Source organism: Hippoglossus hippoglossus, chromosome 8, assembly GCF_009819705.1.
Source record: "Hippoglossus hippoglossus isolate fHipHip1 chromosome 8, fHipHip1.pri, whole genome shotgun sequence".
In the NCBI taxonomy this organism is placed as follows: domain Eukaryota; kingdom Metazoa; phylum Chordata; class Actinopteri; order Pleuronectiformes; family Pleuronectidae; genus Hippoglossus; species Hippoglossus hippoglossus.
In genome coordinates this window covers 19,256,839-19,273,923 of record NC_047158.1, presented here as the reverse complement: position 1 = coordinate 19,273,923, position 17,085 = coordinate 19,256,839, and the positions used below count along the sequence as shown (strand labels likewise).

General features: G+C 43.0%; 1 protein-coding gene across 2 annotated transcripts in view; it reads left to right on the top strand.

The window, feature by feature from the left end:
• Positions 1-16,839, top strand: part of pvalb6 (parvalbumin 6) — a 32,285-nt gene extending 15,446 nt beyond the window's left edge. The window contains exons 1-5 of one of the 2 annotated variants that reach the window (XM_034593919.1): positions 9,312-9,370; positions 14,338-14,403; positions 14,845-14,977; positions 15,095-15,204; positions 16,210-16,839. In XM_034593919.1, the coding sequence (XP_034449810.1) occupies positions 14,343-14,403; positions 14,845-14,977; positions 15,095-15,204; positions 16,210-16,235 (330 nt within the window). In that variant the 5' untranslated portion in view covers positions 9,312-9,370; positions 14,338-14,342 and the 3' untranslated portion in view covers positions 16,236-16,839. Of the gene's footprint in view, positions 1-9,311; positions 9,371-14,337; positions 14,404-14,844; positions 14,978-15,094; positions 15,205-16,209 lie in introns of those variants that run through there. The other variant, XM_034593918.1, reaches the window with a different exon arrangement.
• Positions 16,840-17,085: the final 246 nt, after the last annotated feature.

The window sequence follows — 17,085 nt, the reverse complement described above, 5'->3', positions numbered from 1 at the left end:
ATCATCATCTGACATCAGACGTAAGCCAACGCTTTAGAGAGTGTTCAATCGTTTTGTATCGTTGGCAAAGATGTTATTAAATTAAAAGTACCCCAAATATTTGTTATTAACATATTATACCAACAAATATCCGAGAGTCCGTGACGATTCAGGTGACTTGTGTTGTTCTGTAATCGAGTCACGCAGAGGAGACGGTGAGAAGAAGCCTCTCTTCAGAAGATTTATTAGGCCCGTTTCTCTAAGAAGTCATGAATGATGCAGTTTGTTCAAAGACTCGGCCGCGCCTCACTCAAACTGCTCAATTATAACGACACCCTGCACTATCTCGTCTCTGACATGCACTGCAGCCGGAGTCATGTGGCTGAACTCGTTCTGATCCAGGAATTAAGACGAAAGCATTTTCTCTCTTTAATTTAAACATGGTTTGACATATTCTTGTTGCAATTAGATAAGAAGTCTTTTCTGAGCTGCAGTGACTTAAATTAAACCGTCTTTACCGTCAGGGCTGCTGCCGCTGCCGCTACGTGTGGTGACAGCCAATGACTCAAAGTGCAGGTTGAATGAATGGGCTTTTATCTCATCAGATCATATTATGATTGTAGGTGTGCACTTAATAGGTCTAACAACTCATGCTACCATGGGACATTAGCTGGGAGTGGATCGATGCACATGAGATGCCAGTGCATTAACTTGACTTAATTATAATTCCTCTCTGATGTCAAATGCCAATCTCCTCTCTCTCTCTGCAACACACACCACCACACTGCACCTCATGAAGGTTATTGTGATAAAACAGGGACCATGTGCAGAACCCCCCCAAGTGGGCGTAGCAGGCAAGATACATTTGTTCAAGCTGAGTATTGTTTACCACAACCGTGTTTGGACCCATTGCTAAAAGGTGGAGGCTGGGGTGGTGGAGGAAAGTTGCCGGCACCAGGACGTGAGTTTAGCTGAGCAGGGATCAGTGAGGAGGAGGTCGTGTGTGAATGGGCTTTGATTGGTGGGTGACTGACGAGCACCCTGAAACCTACCAGCAGCTGACAGCTTGTGACAGCTTGTATTGTTTTTGATGTGGCTAACAGGAGCTAACTGGCTAAATGTGGCAGGTGAACCATGTAAAACATATGAAGGACAGAAGATACTTCAACGAGTGCAGACACGTTTTGGACATGAATGAGCTCAGAATTAGACTGAAGACTAAACTGTTCTCATAGTGCATCATGTACACTAATAAAGGTGCTGCCCTGCAGACTGGCAGCGTCTAGAATCTCTCACCCGAGCGAGTCCTTGACTGAAATTAGATTTTAACTGCAATGCGGCTGGCTTTCACCGCACAGCAAACTGTTGCTGGTTGGCGTGATGTGTGTTAATGGAACATTCACGTGGCAAACCTATACTGTCCTTAAAGAGCAAATAAATGTGACACCTGCAGGATGAGCGTGGAGAGCAGGACTTCATAATGTTTTTATGATGTGCAGCATTTAGTGTGAGGTTACCAAGTCGCCCTTGGATTAACGAAGGTGCACGGGAACCTCAGGCCGTCGGTGACAGACAGACTTTGTTGGTTATTATCATAGTGGATACTGGAGAGGATTTAAAATGTGGGATTATCTTCACATATTTATTTTTCTATTGCCTCACATTGGTGATTTGTTGGAATTCAACAGACTTCACTCCCCACTCACATAGCGAGCACGTTTCTGTGTGTACGCTGAACTTCAAGGTCAAATGCTGTTAGAACATGTGCTACTGTGTGTGTGCAACCTCATATATATTGGCAAATGTGTTTAGGTGTTTATATGCTGTGGGAGTGGGAGGAGGGTTACATACAACATACATGCTGAAGCGTGTCCTGATGCATGCAGACACATGTGCGTGTGTGAGAAGCCATTTCCTCCTAATTTCTCGCTGCTGTAAATCTCCTCAGTGGAAAGACCGGACTCTTCTCCTGCTTGTAGAGATAACAGGATTTTTCCAGTTACACAAAATGTTCAATTAAGCCACTAATCAGTGTGTATCCTGGAGTCGGAACAGATGATTGTTGCCCACATCAAATAGTTTTAATGGGCTGTATGAACCATTACTCAGTCTTTCATGTGTTTACAGCACTTGTCCCTGCCCACATGTCACGAGTCATGATTCACACTGTGTTTAATGTGGGCAGTCCACATTAGAATCCAGTAAATACACAGTGAACTGGACAGTCATCCTTCTACTGTGGTTTCTCACATCTCCAGAACCATTCATCTTATAACTGGTGAGCAGCTCTTTGTGCAGCAGCAGCAATGATGCCGCTTCATGGTTCTGTGATCTGAGTCCAGCAGCAGGTCTCTATCCCTCCAGCAAAGGCCGAACAAACAGGCAGGTTCAGAATGGACACGGCACTATTTTCATATAATTACCTACAATTTATAACATCTAATAAGATTTGAATTATAAAATAAAAAGTAGGAATTTGTAATTATCAATTATCATGTATATTATGGTGTGAAGGGCGTGTGTGTATTTGGTATATGTATAAATATCAAAACTACCCATTGATTGAAAGTTAGTGAAAACTATGTATTAATATGCATAAAGATTCCTGTATATTCCTTTACTCATATAACTTTTATAAGATTTATGTCCCACATATCTTCTGATAAACTCCTTTCACTTCTACCAGCTTTCAGATCTTAACTTTCAGAAACATTTTCCTTCCTTTAGATAAAAAGATCAAACTTGAATCATTCCTCCCATTATACAGACACTTTATGGAGCTGGGAGTCAGGGTCGGTTGGTTGCTTGTCACTACATGTAAATCCTCTACAGACGCCAGTGACCACAGACACGCTCTTGACTTTTATTTACTCACTAGATCTTTCTCCTTTTGTAACTTTAATTATGCCCTCACATCTCCCAGAGTCTCCGCTCTTCTGGAGAAGTTGTGCTCAACCTCCCTCAGAATCCTCCAGTCGTCCACAGTTCCTGTTGATGTATCCTAGTTTTTAACTTTTAAAACTTTCTAAACTTTATCAAATATATGGTTAAAAAGTGTAGTTTTTCCTCCTCTTCTCTTTCTCTCAGTCTCTGACTCATGATCAAGCCTCATATCTGGATGCAGGAACTTGTATTTTTACATCCATTATCTGTAGGTTTGTCTCTTGTCTGTATTCTTGTTACTACATCATCTGTGACTGTTCTTTTCTGCTGGTTATGTTCTTTGACATCTGTTTGTGCTCTCTGGATATAAAGGAAAGCAGGGAAATAGGAGCAGCCGGCTTCTGACGGCCCTGCAAGATACAATTAGGACGATGCTCACCACACCACCATCCCAAAATGTATTAACCAATGTGAGGGCAGTGTCCAAATCGAATCCTGACTAATCTTAGTTACATCTAAATTACATCTGCTAGGTCCTAATTTAGTCCAGAGGTAAGCAAACCGGAACAAGGTTTAAGGAAGAGATTCGATTATACCTCTGTCTCTCCGGAGAGAAATTATCAAAATTAGGTTTTTACCCACGCTTGTCTCGGTATGGCAAAAAAAACCACAGCTGAAACACTTCATGTTAGTCGTGTTTATTTGCTTTCCCCCCCGACTGGTGATAAATCCTCATACATCCCACAGGGGTGATCAGACTCCTCGTGCTCCTCAGCAGTCAGTTGTAAATGTGTGTGCACCAGTATCTACACACCCGTAGGTCTCAATTATTTACAACAACCTACGGCAGAGTGTGTAATGATGAGACTATAAACAAAACGAGATGGAGAGAAACTCTTCAGGCAGAAACAAACCCACACAACGACGATGATGACAGTGGAGATATAGTGATGATAGTGAGAGAGATGAAAGTGATAAAGACACCACTGATGATGACAAAGACAACAACAAGAAGCTCAGAGAGATCCGACGCCACCCGGACAGATCTCTGCAGTCGGCGGACGCAGAGATGGATGAATGACTTCTGTCTCCTGCTGCCACACTCATACATCTTCCTACAACAAATCCTCTCTTGCAAATCCTCTCTTGCAGCCGTTGGACTTGTCTTTTTGTCCTCCGTCATGTTATCTTCTCTGTGTCAGGACATCACTCCTCTGATGCGTCTCGAGTCAATCCCTCTGTCTGTCCTCAGAGTCTCTCGGTATCTTTGTGCGTCTGTCAGAGGGGCGTGTGCCACCCAGCACCCTCAGGCCCTGCAGCGAGGACGCTTCCTTTATTTAACAAAATGAGCCTGATGTGTGAAGCCTTGTATCTTCACAGGATCTGATTATTTAGAGTAGGAGGCGAGAGATTTGCTTTAAACACAGAAAGAACAACGATAAAGCAGGTAAACAAAACACACATGGACGCACATACACAAAAAAACGACAGGAGAGAAGATTGGATTTCCTAATAACAGGCGAATGAGTCCTCTCCCGTCTCACTCTCTCTTTTGGCTGTCAGCAGATACACCCCCCCCTCCCCCATCTGTCTATCCATGCCATCTTTTCCATTTTTCTTTTTATTCTCATATTTTCTCTTTTTTTCCATCAATCTCTGCCTTTTCATGTTTCCTTCACCAATCTCCGTCTCCTCCGGGTTTTTTTTTTTCAAAGTGAGAGAGACAAATGGAAAAAGAAAACCGCTGAGACACAGTGATATAAGGGTGCGTGTGGAGGGAGAAAGATGACGTCGCAATAACTCTCTTTCTATGTGTCGTTAAAACTTTTGGACATTTTCTTTTTTACAAATTCACATATTTATGGTTTGATGGAATACATTTTTCTTGGCAATTTGTTTCTGAGGCGGCCCTTTTTTTATCTCATTTGTTGAAATCCTCTTGCCTACCTTTAGGCACCCTGTCCATTTTCAGCCAGGGAGACAAACTGAAGCAGAGACGAAGGCCAGAAGTACGTGAGTAATGGAAAAGTCGGCTTATAGCAGTTGTCAGGCAGTGTGCGTACATCTTAAGGGTGTAGCTTTTGAAGAGATGGCTGATGGGAGGGGGAGGGATGTATCGGTTCTAGCCTGCTCTCGCTCGCTCGTCCTGGATTTCCAACCCTATAGCTTTAACGGTTTCCCCTCGTATCAATATTGGCGCGCTAACGCTCCCCCAAACGGCCGCTGACATTGAAGTATAAGCACCACATCAACATCCAAAGAGCACGCGTTACATCTAAATGCTTTTTGCTATCCAGGCGTTCGTTCCCGTGAGATATCCTCACACTGAAGTTCGTGTGTGCTTCAGCATTTATTCAACGCTGCTATCATGTCCCTCTATCATGTCAGAGTCTATCACTTCACTGACATCTCCGCACTCGAACGCCGCTCCGATCCAAAGAAATCAAACAGATTGAGTCCATCAGAAAGCAAAAACCCTGTGGAGAAGAAAGATGCTGAGGGCGGCGATCTGTTCCAGCTGCATAATTTGATCAGATGTGAGGACGAAGCTTCCCTGCTGAGCGGAGACAACCTGCTCGGGACTTACTGCCTTTGGAGGACTTATATCAGTATTTTAAATTAAATATAATGCATTTCTTTTAAATATTACTAAATCTAAAGTTCACTGGCGGCCAAGATGTCTCAAACAAACACATAAAGAGACAACGTGAATTCAAAAGTAACGAGACAAAGAAGTTTATACAGTGTGGTACTTGAGATGTGAGAAAGTTCTTATTCGTGTTATTAACGATAGATGTGGTGAATCCTCCCTTCAGCTCCAACGGAAAATCAACACATTTACACTGTAAATTCCTCAGTTAACCAAAAGGCGTGAGCTTCCACATTCATATTCCAGTCAGCGCAGACAAGTACCTCGCATCACCCTTTAAAAACGATCTCTAAAAACCTCATCCTGAGCCGGAGTCTCATAAGTAATCACACAAACCCAAAGTCTCTATAATGGAAGTGATGCACGGATAATCTGAAGCAGTGGGACGACTGGGACTGAAATCCTTATGCTCCTCGACTAATAGAAGCATGTGTTGGGTATAAAGTATATGAGCTGTTGCCTTTGCTGAGGGAATAGAAGAAAAAAACCAGTCTACGCAGGTTTCCATTTTGTCTGCGGCAGCAACCCCTGATGGTTTTTCTCTCCCAGGCCGGAGGTGCGCTGGCTTATGTCTCTGCCTCATTTCAGTGTATTATCCCTTCCCCCCCACCTGTGTCCATGCCCCATCTCACATCAACACATTCATCCAGCCCTCTACCACGTCACTGCTCTCATCCTTCGCTTCTTACTTTCCTCCTTTCCCTCTGTCTGCATTCCTTGTTAATTCCTGCTCCCTCATCACACACATCTATCTCCCTCCCAGCATCGCTTGTCATTCCTCCATCACCTCTCCCTCCCCCCCCCCGTCCCCCTGCCGAGCCCCTTGTCAGACCTGCAAGAGACACATCATGGGATCAAGGGAACCCCCCTCAGCAGGCCTTTGGCTGCTGGAGAAAGGGATGAGGGAAGATTCAGCGGGGGGGAGAGCAACGCTTGTCACGAGGCTGCATCACATTATAAGAGAGGCTGAAGAAGAGATGAAAGAGGAGCGGCGTGAAGTGGTTTAGAAAAAGATTTACGACTATTAGGAGAAGATCCTTCAGTTGGACTGGGAGTTCTGTTCCAGGACAGGTTTTCCGAGGGGAATTCAGAGCAGAGGACAGAAAGATAAAGTTTCATAATTCTAGACGGAACAACGTGATCGTGAACAATAACCATCTCCGACAGGCCCATTAAATTCAAGCTGCTTCAAAATGCACATGCTCATGAATATCAGTCACCCATTAGTTTCAAATTTGTGATTTAGTAAAGTTGCATTCGTCTTTTGCAAATGATTTTGTATTCACGTAAAAACCAGTGTGTTACCTCTTGTAGATTCATTTTGTAGAGTTTAAGGCAACATGCTAGTAGTCATGGAAACAGCTAATCCAACTGTAGAAAGTTTGCTTTTTCTGTCTTTTTCTAAATGTCGACCATAAATAGTATCAAAGATTTGTTTCTATTACATGAAAAGTCACAACTTTAAACAAATAACCTGTCTCGTTGTTTCTCTGGTGACAATATATTCCAGTCCCAGGACAGTAATTTAATTGTAATATCAGAGCTTCTACAAAACATTTCATGATTAGGTTGCGTACATAGTAAATCTTAGACACTTTTAAATTGATCGTCTCTAAAAAAACATCCAATATCAATGAAAGGTCCGTCATAAATCCCGTAGCGCTCTCATAAACACAAAGCCAAGACAGTAACTGATATAATAACACCTGTTGATGAAAGTCCTTCCACACCAGAGGACACTGATCCCTGCTTCACACCCTCTCAGACACACAAACATTCACAACACATGCACGGGAAAACTCAAGAACAGCATAAATCCATCCCCCCCCCAAAAAATGTTTTTTCCACGTACAGTCAGAGGCTCTTAAGTCTGGTATCGGCCTCTGGCAGCTAAAGCTCGCTAAAGGTCAATGCAAGAGGCTCTTCAGTAATGCCAGTGGTGGAAGCAGCCGATGTTTGCTGTGATCTATAATCACTACACATATGGAAGTGAGCCTCGGGGGAGGAGTCCTGAGCCGGGTGTGCTGCACTCTCCCAGATGGGACGTACAACCTGCCAATAGCTGTGTGTTTTATTCTCGGGGTTATGGTAATAAAGAGTAATGGGGCCTCGTTGCAGGGTTTTTCTCTGCAAAGTTACAATGTCCTGCATAGTTGATGAGAGAAGATTTGCTGGAACTCTGATTATGTTTGTCTGGCTATTAACTTTACACATTTCTCACAGTTTTGTTTAACTCATCTTCTTGGGCAAACTGATCTAATGGAGCTTCACTGGGAAACTATCAAGAGGAGTTTGTTTTACTCCTCCTCTAAACAATGGGCTGTCTGCAAAGCCAACACAATATGATGGGAAGCCTGTCAAGCTTTGGTTTCCTCCATATGTCCATGTGAGATGTGCTCCAAGTCCACAAAACACAGTTTGACAGAGTGGGCAAATGCCCCAAATCCCTCAAGTAGCCGTGCACTGAATCCGAGGGTCCACAATCTGTCCGAACCTCCTTCAGCCTTCTGCCTGGGCTCTCGCCAAGAGGCTGAGCTATGTGATGCCCCTAAGATTCAAGGATATCATAGGGGACAGGCTGTTTCTTCCATTCACCTCCCTCCAGTTACAAGTTTGAGCACATGAGCGTTGAAGTGCTCCAGATGAACTCTAGAGTATTCAGATCGTGCCCTTTCCAGGACCCTCCACGAAGATACTGTGGACCTGCTGTTAACCGTATAAAGCAAAGTCAGATTCTTCCCCTTAGCAACTTCCAGTCGCACAGAGACAACCCTCTTACACTCCGGAGAGAACTCCAACACAGAAGCACTTATAGCCTGTAAGTATCCACACATCTGCCAGGACCTCTAGCCAACTCTGAAACAGGATTGAGGCCACCCCCTCAGCAAGAGCCTGGTTTAAGAGCCAAAGTGGTGCAGGTGGTGTGCTCATGTGGGTGGGGGCTTCATGCAATTTCTTCAGGATGTGACCAGTCACCTCATTCCTGCTGGTGAGCTCCCTTCCCAGGTCTGAGTCCAGAGGGGTACCACAGTTTCTCATGCTATCCAAGTCCAGGCTAACATTAGCAGCATTACTTTAAATAGACATTAATTAGTAGCAGTACGTTTGTGGTAGTGACAGCGAGGGTTTTAACTGGAGAGACGTTTGCCGACTTTTAGCTCAGTGTAATGTTTGTGCACATTCAAATTCCCCTTTTACAAGATTCTATTTCTAAAACAAGTCAGCTGTAAACATTTTAAAGTCAAATTACATTTTCAGCAAATTCATTTCATGTGTGAAAACCTGCAGCGGCTGACAGGAACTCAGAAACCTGCTTGTGTCAGTCTGAGGTGGACACAGTGTCGCTGTTATCATTAAATGTGCCGACAAGTGGACCTGGAAGCTTTGTAAGAATTAAGCCAGTGATGATACAGAATGCCTTAAAGGGAAGGAGTAGTAGATGAGAAACAAAGGTGAGAGTAAATTAAAAGTGTGAAAGAGGAGAGATAGAGAAAGGCAGAGAGAGAGAGAGAGGTAGAGATTGGATCAGTTGAGCCCCCGTGGGCGGGAGGTGTGAGCAAATTGGGTGAAGAAATCAAATGGCCGGAAGGAGGAAAGATGGAGAGGAGAGGAGCCGGAACACGTGAAAGGATAAGAAAAGAGGTCCGGCGTCTTGAGAGGTGGAGATTTAAGATTATTTATAGTAAAAGTTGATTAGCATGAGAGCGGTGAAAGCGATACACGTGGGCCAAGAGGCCGAACATCCCCCGAGCCCACACTGAACTGAACTTCATCCTGAAATAGTTGGTTCATATAAAACAGAAAGAGCACAGACTGTGATCTTTTGACTGGATGTTTCTCTCGTCCACCAGTAACCAGGTAAGAAGAAGAATGAATGTATAGGGAAAAAAGAAATGGACGTTTTAACGGGTGTTTTATCTTTTTTAATACACAAGATCTTACCTGTGATATTGTGATTTCGATCTCGATTGTTGGACATTGATATCAGAGTGGATCTGACTGTTGCTATGTGTTTGATAGATGCGACTTATAGAAAAGCGTATAGATGTGTCTTCTGCCGGCTCCTTTCTAAAGTGAGATCCGAGTCAGATACAGAGACAGTATATCAACAAGGCAATTACACGCTGGAAGCTACGGTTTGCTGCCAAAACAGGAGGCGCCGGCATAATTCTGTTGAAGTGCTTACTTGTGATATCTTTCAAGGTCAAACTTTAATTAAAGCGAAAGAGATTCAATAAAGTCTCTTGTCCGTACTCCAGGGCAACGCAACTTTGTCAAAATGCTGATGCGGTAAAAGACTTGAAGTTCTTCCTGGTAATGCACCGATTCTGGGGTTGATCACAGATTTTTTTTTAAAAGAAAAGTGAGATGCTTCCACAAATATTTAAAGACAGAACAATATGTAAGTGGATGCAGCCAGTTAATTAATGAGGAAGCTGCCTTATAATTTGTTTGTGTGTCGCAGTGAAAGATGCATTTCCTTTTATCACTCTTAATGCTGGTGCGTTCGGTCGCAGATTAATACGTAATTTACATTTTAATTTGTATGATAATATTTTTATGCAAATATCCAGCGACTGTGAATGTTTAGGATCGCTTTAATCTCATGTGTTTTTTGCAAAGTCGTCACATTCGAGTTTTTCACTTTATGATATTGTGAATCTAAACCAGTTAGGTGGGAGTGGGAAGTGTGGAACCATGCATATGATATGATCACACATGTTTAAGCCATGCAAGTGACATGACTCCAAGGACTAACTTGCCTTGATAGTCATGGTCTCCAGTGGATGCATCATTCTTTTCTTTATTTACCTCCACTGTGTTTTCATTGCTGTTTGTTTGTCTGTTCCCATGATTATCGAAAAACTACAGAATTGATTTTAGTGAAAGTTGAAGGTGTGGAGCCAAGAAATAAATTATTTTCATCTATATTGTACCCAAAGCACTTTGAGCTGCATTTCTTGTATGAAAGGTGCTGTACAAATAAACTCTATTATTATTATTATTATTAACTTTTGGTATTTTCACAGAATATCTAGTTGATTCATAGATTCATGAAAAATATGACATATTTAGGGAACTGGTGTCTCTGAGTGTGTAAATTTGGTGCAGATCCTAATTAAAATAGATTTATAGATAGATTTATAGATCGATAGGAGCTTTATTGATCCCGAGGGAAATGTAGGCGTCCAGTAACACACACAACAGTCTAACACAACAGCAAATCTGAATCTAGTGGATTTAAACACACTTACCTCACAAAAATATACCAAACAAGTAAACACACACACACACACACACACACACACACACACACAGGGCTGTAATTGCCGAGCTGTAACAGTGTGGGTCCTGTCGTGTTCCTGCCAGAGGATCAGACAGTGGACGGCGGTGATAACAGCCTGATGATTCCCAGGCGTCTTCGCTACTCTTATCAAATCCATCCTGTCATTGCTCGTCTGTCGGTGAGCACACACATCCATTTGTTTGTGAACGCACACCATTGTGTTTCCTCGTCCCCATCGGCAGCTCTATAAAACCAGCAGACGGTGTAATGCACACTGAAGAGGTAACTCCCGACTACATTCAGCCATCGAGCTTATTTGAAGATCAACTGCGCAGATCAGGGGAGTTCAGACAGAAAGCTTTTGAAGAAGAGGAGAATCACTGAGGCCCCTCGATGGCCTCTTAGAGTGGTTCGTTTTACTTCAGGTTATAGTCGCTGCAGCTCCTTCTTCTCACAGTGGAGAAAATTACATCTATTTGAAATTATCTGGCAGAACCGATCCCTGATTGAACACTATACACTCAAATACTGCAGACTCTAAAGGTCAATGCAATGTTCCAGCGAATGCAATGTCCTCTATAGCTGTGCAAATGTTTGTGTTTATATATATTTACAGCACAATTCAAGGCAACAGACCTTTGCAAAGAGTCTGGTTACAGACAAAGACAAGCAGCTGGGGATGGATCGGTCCATTCCACCAGCAGAGCAGCACTGCAGACGACCTTGGTGGATTCTGTTTGATGCTCATATCACTCCTACTTGTATTCAGACGGGAATTTCGAGGGAAAATATTGATTTAAAAAAAAAAATTTAAAAGTTAAAGAACATGATTGGTTGCACGTCATTGCATTACACCGACAGAACAATGCCTGAGGGTTGAATCATGATGGTTTTCTACACTATTCACTGCAGTTTGTTTACCTCATATCTATTAGATCAGTGGAAGAAACCCTGGAAGGCTGAACATTGATACGCATCCAAATAAGAGAACAATAAAAACTCAAAGACTTTACTCCAGAGCATTACTATCAACTGATCACAAACATATCGATTCTCTAGGTTTCTCTCTTCTTTCCTTGTCGATGTGTTGAGATTTTCTACATTGTCCCTCTAGGTTTCTTTAATTATTGACTGAAAACACAAAGCACAAACTCAAACCCACGTCAACACAGTCAAACCACATAGTTATTTATTAATTTACAGTTTTTGTTTTCACGTTAACATGCTATCACTTGGGTTGAAGCTCAAAATGCTGCTAAAGCTCAAGTTTCTGCTTTTGCGTGAATTCATATGTGATATTCTCACAGTGTGGTAGCAAGTCTGTAGGCAGATTGTTAATTCTAATGTAATTATTAAATTAATTGTTAATTTATTGATAATTTATTGATAATTCTTCTGTGACTCTTACATGCAAGATTAGTTCAACATTTGTCATATTAAACTTCATATTAATAGTGAGAAAAATAATATATTTCATTCAAAAATATCAAACAATTATTTAGTTTCTAGGAAAACATGTAACTTAAATTAAGATGAATAATATTCTGCTGTTAAAGCCTCAATCTCCATGCAGGTATTTGATGCAGAAAACACAGCATCTGCAGAGACTGACGTCAGATCAGCGCCGGTCTTAACTAAATCAATATGGCTTACTTTATACAGTTCCACCGGCAGCGCACCGACTGAGACGCCTCCCTGAATCAATCTTATCCTCCTCATTTCGTGGGGAATTGTTTCTTCTCCCCTCGGACACCTTTGTGGTGAAAGGTCAGTGGGGGGGGCGTACCTCTATCATGATAAAAGACTGGATGTGTGGCCCCACACGTTAAGCAGTGTTCAGTATTGATCTGTATGTGCAGCAGTATGTTAGAGAAGTAGATAACGCCGGGCTCATACATCACCGAAGCTGAGTGGGACACCAGTGGAGAGCAATATATGAACGACTTCACCCAGTGGGTAACACAAAACACATAAGCTACAAAACACTGAGCTGGATTAATGTTATATATGTGTAATAAATTCCTTAATTGTGTGTCATCAACTATTTACCATTTACATGCAAATTATCTCAAGGGAGGGACAGATCACCAGCTTACCCCAGGGCCAGTATACAGAAACAACCATTCAGAGATGCATATGGGGCAAAAGATTATGAGGCAGATGATAGAAGGACGTCTGCACTGTTCAAGGTACGATGCAGCAAAGTGTTGAAGCGTGAGTGATTTGTTTGAGTGGAAATGCTCAATCAGCTCAGACGGGGTTTTCAGACTGAAAAGGACAGAGTGATGATTTTAGCCAGCTCAGCATTATCTGCTGCACACAGGGAACACGGTGGTGATGATGATGGTGGTGGTGTCGGGGCTGTGGTGATACAGTATCATTACTTTGACCTTGTTTGTGTGTGTGTGTGTGTGTGTGTGTGTGTGTGTGTGTGTGTGTGTGTGTGTGTGTGTGTGTGTGTGTGTGTGTGTGTGTGTGTATTTCAGCTCTGTAGCCCACTGCAGTAAAGAGCATAGTTGTTTTTAGCCTGGTCACTTTCTGTCGATGCATTTTGTTCCACACGAAAATATCTCGACAAGTGCTGGATGGAGAGCCATGAAATTTGATACGTACGTTCGCAATTCCCAGTGTGCAAATAATAATAACTTAAATGTAGTTGTGAACTGATTTGTGTCGACTTTAACACTTTATTTGTTCCCATCCACGAACATAGAGGAGGCGGGATTTATGACTGCAGCCAGCCACCAGGGGGCGATTGAGACACTTTACAGTCTATGACGTTGACAATTTAAGAAGAATGCCTTACTGGTGATGTGTGCATCCATTTAGGCAGAGTCGTGTTTTGAGTGAACGTCTGAGTGAAGTGTCGTGTGGCCCACTTGTATTTATGTCCGTCCCAAGCAAATCCCCATTAAGGTTCACCAGACCTCAAAGAGCATAGTGAGATCTGAGCAGCACAACCTCTAATGTCACTCACTTCTTCACCACAGCTGTTTTCCTCTGCCTCTCGCTCAGAGATGCTTTATGTACGTCTATATATATATATATATATATGTGTGTGTGTGTGTGTGTGTTTGCAATAGCAACAGCGGAGGGAGGGGCATCAGTAAAACTCAAGACAAGGCGACAACCTCCTAAACACAAACAGGTTCTGTCTCAGTCTCAGAGCAGGGCTCACCTTTCCCAGTGTGAAGTACAACAGGGTTCTCCGTCCGGACTGGGCTGACAAACTGAATTCTCCGGTGATATTTCAGAAACAGCAGGACTCTCAGACGGTCTGTCCCCCCCCCCCACCCTGCTGACTTGTCTTCTGGCCCCGTGCCCTGCTTCCATCTGTAACAGCTCGATGGCATCACACAGATGAAATGTAAAACACTGATATGGACACCGCATTGTCCTCGCTGCTCCTCTCAAATATCCTTTCATATTTTCCGTAATGTCGATGACCTCTGCTCAATGTCTCAGAGTTGTCGCCTTGCTCCCTTAGTGTCCTTGGTTTTTACCCTTGTCCCCTTCTCTGTCTCCTTTTCCTCTGCAGCCAAGATGGCAATGAGCAGCATCCTCAACTCTGATGACATCAAGAAAGCTGTAGATGCATTTGCAGGTAAGGTCCTTGCCACAGATATATATATATATATATATATATATATATATACCGTTAATCATGCAGAACCTGATATTAAGGGACAATTGAATGTTCAACTCAGTGTATCTGCTTGTACAGGGCAGACAGATAGTAGTAAGTAGTTCGAGCTCCGTGACCTAGAACTGACGAGTCCTCTGGCGAAAACACGTTCTCAATCTGTTTTATTACAAGGCTGCTTTGTTATGATTAGTTTTTTTGGGGGGGGGGTTGTGCCTCATCACCCAGATCAAGATCGAAAAAGCTACTTAAAGTAACTTTTAGAGACGTTTATTGTCTTTTCTTGTGTTAATAGGAATTTACATCTACCCTCATGAGTGCAATTGTAAACCTATAGCTTATCTGTGTATGTGTGTGTGTGTGTGTGTGTGTGTGTGTGTGTGTGTGTGTGTCTGTGTGCAGCTGCTGACTCCTTTGACCATAAGAAGTTTTTCGAGATGGTGGGTCTGAAGGCCAAGCCCTTTGACGATGTGAAGAAGGTCTTCACGGTGCTGGACGCCGACAACAGCGGCTACATAGAGGAGGAGGAGCTCAAGTGAGACAAACACACACAAACCCCCCCCCCCATGACGACAAACTCTCACTTACTGCTGCACACAAAGCATCAGTGTTCTGTGACACTGATCCACACCTCTTCTCTGTCTCTGACCAGATTCGTCCTGAAGGGTTTCGCCAAAAATGGCCGGGACCTGACAGACAAAGAAACCAAAATATTTTTAAGAGCAGCCGACAAGGATGGAGACGGCAAGATCGGAGTTGAAGGTAAACACCCAAGAAACACACATGTAGAACCGCACAGAGTCCAGTCATTGTTTTTTCATTGATTATTATTGATCGATATATCAAAAGAAGCTAAAAGTGAGTTAATTGGCATCAAGGTTCAACTAATATCAAAACAAAATAAACCACAGAATCACAAAGTCTGCAGCAGGTCATTCTGAATCTGTCTCTCCAGTTACTCAGACACACTGGCAGACAGACTCTTAGTGGAATTAGCTTATCCCAAAATAATAGTGCACATAATAAATGGTGCATCCTGTTAAACGCAGCTGCTCTGCCTTGAACCAAGAGCTACAGAGCAGGGTTAGGTTAATCTGAGACTTTAAATCGACCGCAGGTGTGGAGAGGATAAGCAGCATAGATGAAGGGTGGATTGACAGATTGTTCAGAGGGAAGTTAAGCTTGTGAAAAGATGATGCAGCCTTGAAAGTGTTAATATTCTGTCTCTCATAACTTACTGCTTACAGCAAAACGATGATAAATATGTGTGTGATGTATATATTCAGCCAATATCAGTAAAGACTTACCTAATAAAATACATATTTGGGCATAAAAGCCAACAGTTGGGAAAGGATGAAACCTTTCACAACTTTTATGCCTCCACCCAAACAAAAGCAAGAGGCTTTATGTTTTCAAGTTGTCCATCAGTACGTATGTCCGTACGTTGGAACATCTGTCCGTCCATCCGTCCATCCGTCCATCCGTCCATCCGATATCTCAAGAACGCCTTGAGGGAATTTCTGCAAAGCTCAAAGTCTCACAAAACGTGTTTTTAGCCTCTTGAACATTGTGTCTCAGCCTAACCAGTTGTCACTTGGACTCAAAGATGAACTGATTCTTTTCCAAAGGTAGAAAGGTCACAGAAACCTCACGTTATTGTGACTGCGACATGTCGTGAACATGAAGGGACTGAAACTGCAGCGGTGGGTTGAGTCATAAAACCACAGGGCGCTAACTCCAGTTTCATGTTCTCTCCTTCTCTTGCAGAATTTGCTGCCATGGTGAAAGAGTAACCTGCTGTGACGGTGCAGAGCTCCGACATCACCTCTTAATCTCCGCCGCATCCTGAGAGCCGCTGAGTCCCCTCTCTCCCTCCCCAGCACCTACACCCCCCAGCACCCTGCACCCTGACTCCCAGCCCACTAGACTGCAGCTGATCCCTGCTACACACGCTCCTGTGTGCGACCCCCTTAACCCACACACTTCCTCCAAACCCCCCCCCCCCACGAGCTTCATTCATCCTATTTATTTTATCCTTTTTATAAAAACTGTTCTTGTGTTTACATATAGATAAAAGACTTGCCTGCAGGGACAAACCTCACAATTTAGCATAAAGCAGTAAAGAAAACAGAGAAAGACCCTCGTTCCCCTTCTGTATTCTTGATTTCATCCTTTTCCTTATCTCTATTTTTCCTTGACCTCCACCTTCCCTCTCTTTCCCTCTTACTTTCTATTTATCTCTGTGTCAATGTCACTTGCACACATCTATCTATTCATACCCGCCCATCCCTCCCTCCTCCGGCAATGAGCTGTTGTAAAACATACCAAAAGTAGAAAGAGGTCAAGCTGTGAAAGAATAAAATAAAATGGAGAAAACAAAGCCTCAAGAACATCGACTGTGTTGATTCCTTCTTTTGACGTGATTCTCTTATAGTCCTCATTTCACACTTTCACTGCAGCTCTCCTTCTTTCCCTCGTCCCTCTTATCAAGCACAACTACTGAAGCGTATCGCGACAGCCATCTAATCATGTACTTCAAAAGGCTTTTGTCTTTAAGAAGGTCAACTTTCTGTGAGACGTATTCATCAGGCCGAGGCTGTGTCGTCTTAGCGGGGGAAGAAGCTCTGCCTCCTCCCGCCAGTG